Genomic DNA, 5,824 nt, shown 5'->3' with positions numbered 1-5,824 from the left:
GTTGCAGCAGCACTTCTTATTGTATGCAACATTAACACTTTACATAAAATCCATAGCCAGCCTGTACGCAAGTAGAAATAAAATAAATAAATAAATAAATAAACAAATAAATAAATAAAAAAATAAATAAAATAAAATAAAATAAAACATTATCAGCAGCAGCAGCACCCTCCCTGTTATTTGAATCGACGTTTCTGCTGCATCTGAATGAGCCCAGAATAAGAAAACTCCCAAAATTAAATAAAATAAAAAGAAAAAAATAAAAACAAATATAAAAACATAAATAAAAATAAAAATAAATATAAATATAAATGTAGGGTTTAATACAGAAAAGAAGAGGGGATTAACAGCTCCCGTGGCTCAGTTGGTTAGAGCATTGGTCTTATGAACCGAAGGTCAGGGGTTCGAGCCCCCTCGGGAGCACCTTTTNCTCAGTTGGTTAGAGCATTGGTCTTATGAACCGAAGGTCAGGGGTTCGAGCCCCCTCGGGAGCACCTTTTAATATATTTATTTTTAAATTGCGTTTATTTTTTTTTTTTTTAAATAATATCCCTGAAATATCTCAGGTGTATGTACAAAAAATATATATATATATAAGTAAATACAACTCAGCTACTGCTAAGCCGTGCAGAAACGAAAAGCTAGAAAGAAGAGTTTATTAAGGATTAGGATCTGTATTGGGGTGTATAGAAGAAGTAATTGATGCAAAAGAAACAAAAAAGTACAACAAACAGCGAATTTCAAAAAAAAAAAAAAAAGAGAAAGCAGGAAGAGAGAAGGTGTATCTATAGACCCAGAAGATAAATAAGCTGAATCGAGCCATAAACATAATAAATAAACGAATAAAATTTAATTAAATAGGTAAAAACAAGGTAAAAACCACCAAATAAAGTAACTTTATACAATTCAAAAATTCATGTTTCATATGCTGAGGTGTACGTACACCTGAAATTTTCACAAATGAATGCGACGGTGTTTTCAGCGATCGCCACTTTTGAATTTCTGTATTTCTTCTACGCGATCTGTGCTTCTAAGCCCATCAAACTGAATTTTTTTTGCAGTTTTCAGTTAAAAAAAACTTTATTTTTTGATGTTTTTCTATATTTTTGGAGAAATTAGCGACAGAAACTCCTGAAACATGCACAAACCGCATCAAGGAAAGCGAAGGCAGCAGCCAGCCCCGGCCTTCGCATGCAGCGTGGGGGGGCCCCCTGCACGTAGCGTCGGCGTAACTTTTTTAGAGAATGTCTAAATTTATTGATTAAAAAACAAGAATTAATGGAAATATTTGAAGAAAATGACTCTAGAGAGGCCTATTGGCCCCTTAACTCCCCCTCAATTCGCTGCTAGGGTGGGGGAGCTCGTGGATGCTTGTCGAGCTTGCACGAAACCAAAAGACTTATTGCAGAACTGTGAGGAGTTATTTCGGTTACTATGCAGTAAGAAAGTTGAATATGAAGTTTTTTTTAATCCTTTATCTATTTATGAGCCTACAGAGAAGGAAGAAGAAGAAGAACAAGGATTAGCGTTTAAAGAATGGCTACATAAATCATTTCAGGTTTTTGTTTCTATTGTATTTGAACTCTTAGAATCTAAAGAAGCATACATGCAGCAGCTAGGTTTATCTTATTTATTTAGGATCGTGAAGCATGAAGCACAAGTACATAAATCTTCTTTATTTCCTCTTTCTATATTTCAAGTTTTTGTTTCTCGGCTGTTGCAGCTCAACTCTTACTCTAAATATCTACAAAATATTTTGCTAAAAAATTATGCAGAAAAATTTGTTGATGTTCGATATTATCTTCTTGTTGTTATTCAAAAAATATTAAGAGAATTCACCGCAAGCAAAGACAAAAACAGCAACAAACAACAGCAACACACAGCTGCTGCTGCTGCTGCTGCTACTTCTGCTGCTGCTGCTGCTGCTGCTGCTGCTGCTGATGATGATGATGATGCTGATGATATTGATGCTATTGATGATGAATATACAGAGGAAACAGAAAAAAAGAAACATGTTGAATGGTATGTATGGAGAAAAGGAGAAGCTGAGTTGAGCAGCAGACTCAGCTCGTTGCTGCTGCAGCTGGCAGATACAATCTCAAAATACAGATATATGGGAAAACACAAAAAAAACAGCAGCAGCAGCAGCAGCAGCAGCAGCAGCAATGGATTGAACGATGAAGAAGAAGAAGAAGAAGATATTGCTGATGATGATGATGATGATGAGGAGAATGAATATAAAAACAAAAGAAAATATAAAACACTTATTTCAGGTTTGAGTGGTGCTAAAGCTCTAGAAGGCAGCAACCACCGCCTCGTCTATCAGAATGTATGGCTGCTGCTGCTGCTGCATGTGCAGCACAGCAGCAGGATGCAGCAGCAGCTGCTGCTGTCTATACCTTCTCGTGTTCTTCCTCTTTTATCTAATCCTCTTCTTCTAGCGGAGTTTTTTATAAAAATGTTTACACACAGCAGCAAAATATCGCTGCGTATTTCTTCTCTATCAGGTCTCTTCTTCTTACTAACAAAACACAGACTAGGCAATCCAGAGTTAATATCATCAGCAGAAACAAACATAAACAACAATATAAATAATATAAATAATATAAATAATATAAATAATATAAATAATAATAATATTAATATAGATTCAGGAGAAGATAGAGGAGAAAGAAGAAGAGAAGATGCAGCAGCAGCAGCAGGAGCTCATTTGTATCAACAGCTGTATAAACTACTAACCCCAGCAGCTTTCTCTGTTCGTCTTCGTTTTCGTTTTTTGCGGCTTTTAAATATTTCATTGCGCAGTGATTTGTTGCCTTCTTCTTTGATTATTAGATTTATAAAGAAGTGCTGTCGTGTTGCTTGTTTTGTCTCTCCTGCTGCTGCTCTTTGTCTGCAAGCTCTTGCTGCTTCTCTCTTACAAAAATACTTCTTTATATGTAAACCCATCATCAGTATACCGCTGCATGCAGCACAGCAGCTCAGGGTCTGTGGTGATGCCTTTGATTACAATACAGCCAAAATCAGCAGAAAAAAACAAAGTGCTGCTGCTGCTCCTGCTGCTCCTGCTGCTGCTGCTGCTGCTGNCTGCTGCTGCTGCTGCTGCTGGAGAAGGAGGTGTTGCTGCTGCTGCAGCAGCTGCAGCAGCAGAGAGCTGTGGTTCTTCTTCAGATGAAGCAGAAGAGGAAGAAGCAGCAGCAGCAGCAGCAGCAGCAGAAGCAGCAGAACAGGAGAATATGATACTGAGAGTAGCAGCAGCATCTCGGCCTTTAAGTATAAAAGTAAACAAAAAAGAAATATCTCCGCTGGCTAGAAAAGAAGGAAAATTATCTCTTTGGGAGATACAGCTGCTGCAGCAGCACGCGCTGCTGTCTGTGCAGCAGTTTGCATGCATCTTCAACTCAGATTTCAGCAGCCCCGCATGCAAAAAAATAGTAATAGAAGATTTTCTTAGCGTGACCAGTGGTTCTCTTCTTTCTAAAGAAATTAAATATATTCATAAACACACACAAAACTCTCTTTCTTTTTTATTTAAATATAATTATAATAACACAACTACTACTACACCACCACAGGATGTATATACACTGCATGCAGCAGCAATGAATCTATCTCGTCTTTATTCCTCCTCTTGATCTTTCTTTCTTTCTTTCTTTCTTTCTTCTTTGTTTGTTTATAAAATATTATTTTATTTACTCTTTTATTTTTTTAATGTTTTAATGTTTTTCTTTGTTTTTCTTTTTTTTATCTCGTTGACGCACCATGCAATATGAAATGCCTCTCTCAGGTTCCTCAGATTGCTGCTGCTGCTGCTGCTGCTGCTGCTGTTGCTGCTGCTGCTGTTGCTGTTGCTGCTGCTGTTGCTGCAGTTGCATCCAGCAGCAGAAGCAGCAACAGCAGTGGAGCTGCCGCTGTACTCAGCAGCAGCAGCAGCAGCTCAGCTGCTACTGAATCCAGCAGCAGCAGCAGCAGCAGCAGTTGCTGCTGCTGCTGCTGCTGTTATTAACTGCCCTTAATATTGTCTATTTCCTGTTGATAGACTGCGTTATTTGAATCTAACTAAAGACTAAAAAGAAATAAATTTAATTAAATGTTTTATGATTTGCTAGAAAGAAGAAAACACGCAGCAGATACCTGTGCATACACCTGAGCTGTACATACACCGCAGCAACGTGGTTGTTGCTGTATATAGAAAATGATTGATTTGTTTATTTGTTTGTTTGTTTCTTTTATAAAACGATAAAATTTAATTATTTTATTTAAACAAATCTGCAAACGATGAGAAAAGAAAAGAAAAAGAAAACAGCAGAAGCTGCAGCTATCCACTAAAACAAAAAAAAAAAAGAAAAAGAGAGAGAACCTCCCTCTTTTTCTTTTTTTTTTTTTTTTTTTTTNAAAAAAAAAAAGAAAAAGAGAGAGAACCTCCCTCTTTTTCTTTTTTTTTTTTTTTCTTTTTCTCTCTTTTTGTCTTTCTATACAGTAGGCAGACAGACATACACATGCAAATGTACTAAAAACAACAGCAGCAATAGCAACTGCAGCGGCAGCAGCAGCAGCAACAGCAGCAGCAGCAGCAGCAGCAGCAGCAGCATGAGGTGGTGTGTTCTTCTTTCTTTGCTTGCTTAATTGCGCTGTCTATACACCTGATATTTTCTTCTTTTTTCTGTTTCTTCTTTTTATTTTAATTAAAATAAAAACAAAATTTATTATTTCTTTCTCTCTTTGCTTATTTCGCTGTCTCCTCATTATCATTGCCTTCCACCGCTCCCTCTTATCTTCTTTTTATCTATTTACTCATACTGCTGCTGCTGCTGCAGTTGCTACTGCTGCTGCAGTTGCTGCTGCTGCTGCAGTTGCTGCTGCTGCTGCATTTGCTGCTGCTGCTGCATTTGCTGCTGCTGCTGCAGTTGCTGCTGCTGCTGCAGTTGCTGCTGTATCTGCTGCTGTTTCACGATGTGCTGCTGTTTCTGCTGCAGCTGGAGTTGCTGTTGCTGGGGTTTCTATTTATATTGTTGTTAATTTATTTATTTATTTATTTAATTTATTTAATTTATTGAGTTTATTATTTTTTATTTTTTTTTATTTAGTTTATTTTCCTTCTACATATTGTCTCGCGTATTCATCTGTAATTTTCATCGCATCTTCAATCGTTCTTTTCCCAAAACGAGAAGAGAGAGGAGGCCAAGCCCACTTGGGTATAAAGCGTAGCGGGTCTGCTGCTGCTGCTGCTTCTGCTGCTGCTGCTGCTGCTGCTGCATCACCATCTGCTGCTGCTGCTGCTGCTGCTGCAGTTGCTGCTGTTCCTCCTACACATGGCCTAATAAAGACACGAGCTTCTACGTTATTTGTATTCTCTTTTTCATCCTTATCACTACCACTACTACCATCCCCGCTGCTGCTACCACTGCTGCTGCTGCTGCTGCTGCTGCTGCTGCTGCTGTTGTTTGTGAATTCTGCAGCAAGACAAAGAGCTCTAGGGCTCTCTAGATAGCTGCGTTGAAGGGGAAAGATATCAGTACCCGTCATAGATAAGCCCCAGTATCCATCATATATAAAAATTTTTCCTGTATGTTGTGCTGCTGCTTGTGTTTCTGTTTCTCCTGCTGCAGCAGCAGCATAAACTGCAGCAGCAGCAGGAGCATCCCACTGCCATAGTTGGTTTAAATTCTGTCTTCTTATTACACCATTCCAATCACATTTATATAATATAGGAGAAGAAGAAGAACTATCAACAACACTATCTAAACATTTTGCTGTTCCTCTATTCTGTAACATTCTGTTGCCGTTCACTGCCTGCCATTGCTGTGTACATACACCCCAACAC

At 38.2% G+C, this 5,824-nt stretch overlaps 1 protein-coding gene across 1 annotated transcript; it reads left to right on the top strand.

Annotated features, from left to right (window-relative positions):
* Nucleotides 1–2,113: 2,113 nt before the first annotated feature.
* On the top strand, nucleotides 2,114–4,016 carry EMH_0025760 (uncharacterized protein; the record flags this gene model as incomplete). Its single annotated transcript, XM_013502497.1, has 3 exons — nucleotides 2,114–2,273; nucleotides 3,172–3,281; nucleotides 3,870–4,016. The coding sequence occupies 3 exons, from the start codon at nucleotides 2,114–2,116 to the stop codon at nucleotides 4,014–4,016; spliced, it is 417 nt and encodes a 138-aa protein (XP_013357951.1).
* Between the last annotated feature and the right edge of the window lie 1,808 nt (nucleotides 4,017–5,824).

The sequence above is a fragment of the Eimeria mitis genome, genomic scaffold (assembly GCF_000499745.2).
Source record: "Eimeria mitis Houghton genomic scaffold, Emh_scaff941, whole genome shotgun sequence".
Lineage (NCBI taxonomy): Eukaryota > Apicomplexa > Conoidasida > Eucoccidiorida > Eimeriidae > Eimeria > Eimeria mitis.
The sequence above is the reverse complement of the archived record's forward strand: the minus strand, read 5'-3'. Positions and strand labels throughout refer to the sequence as shown.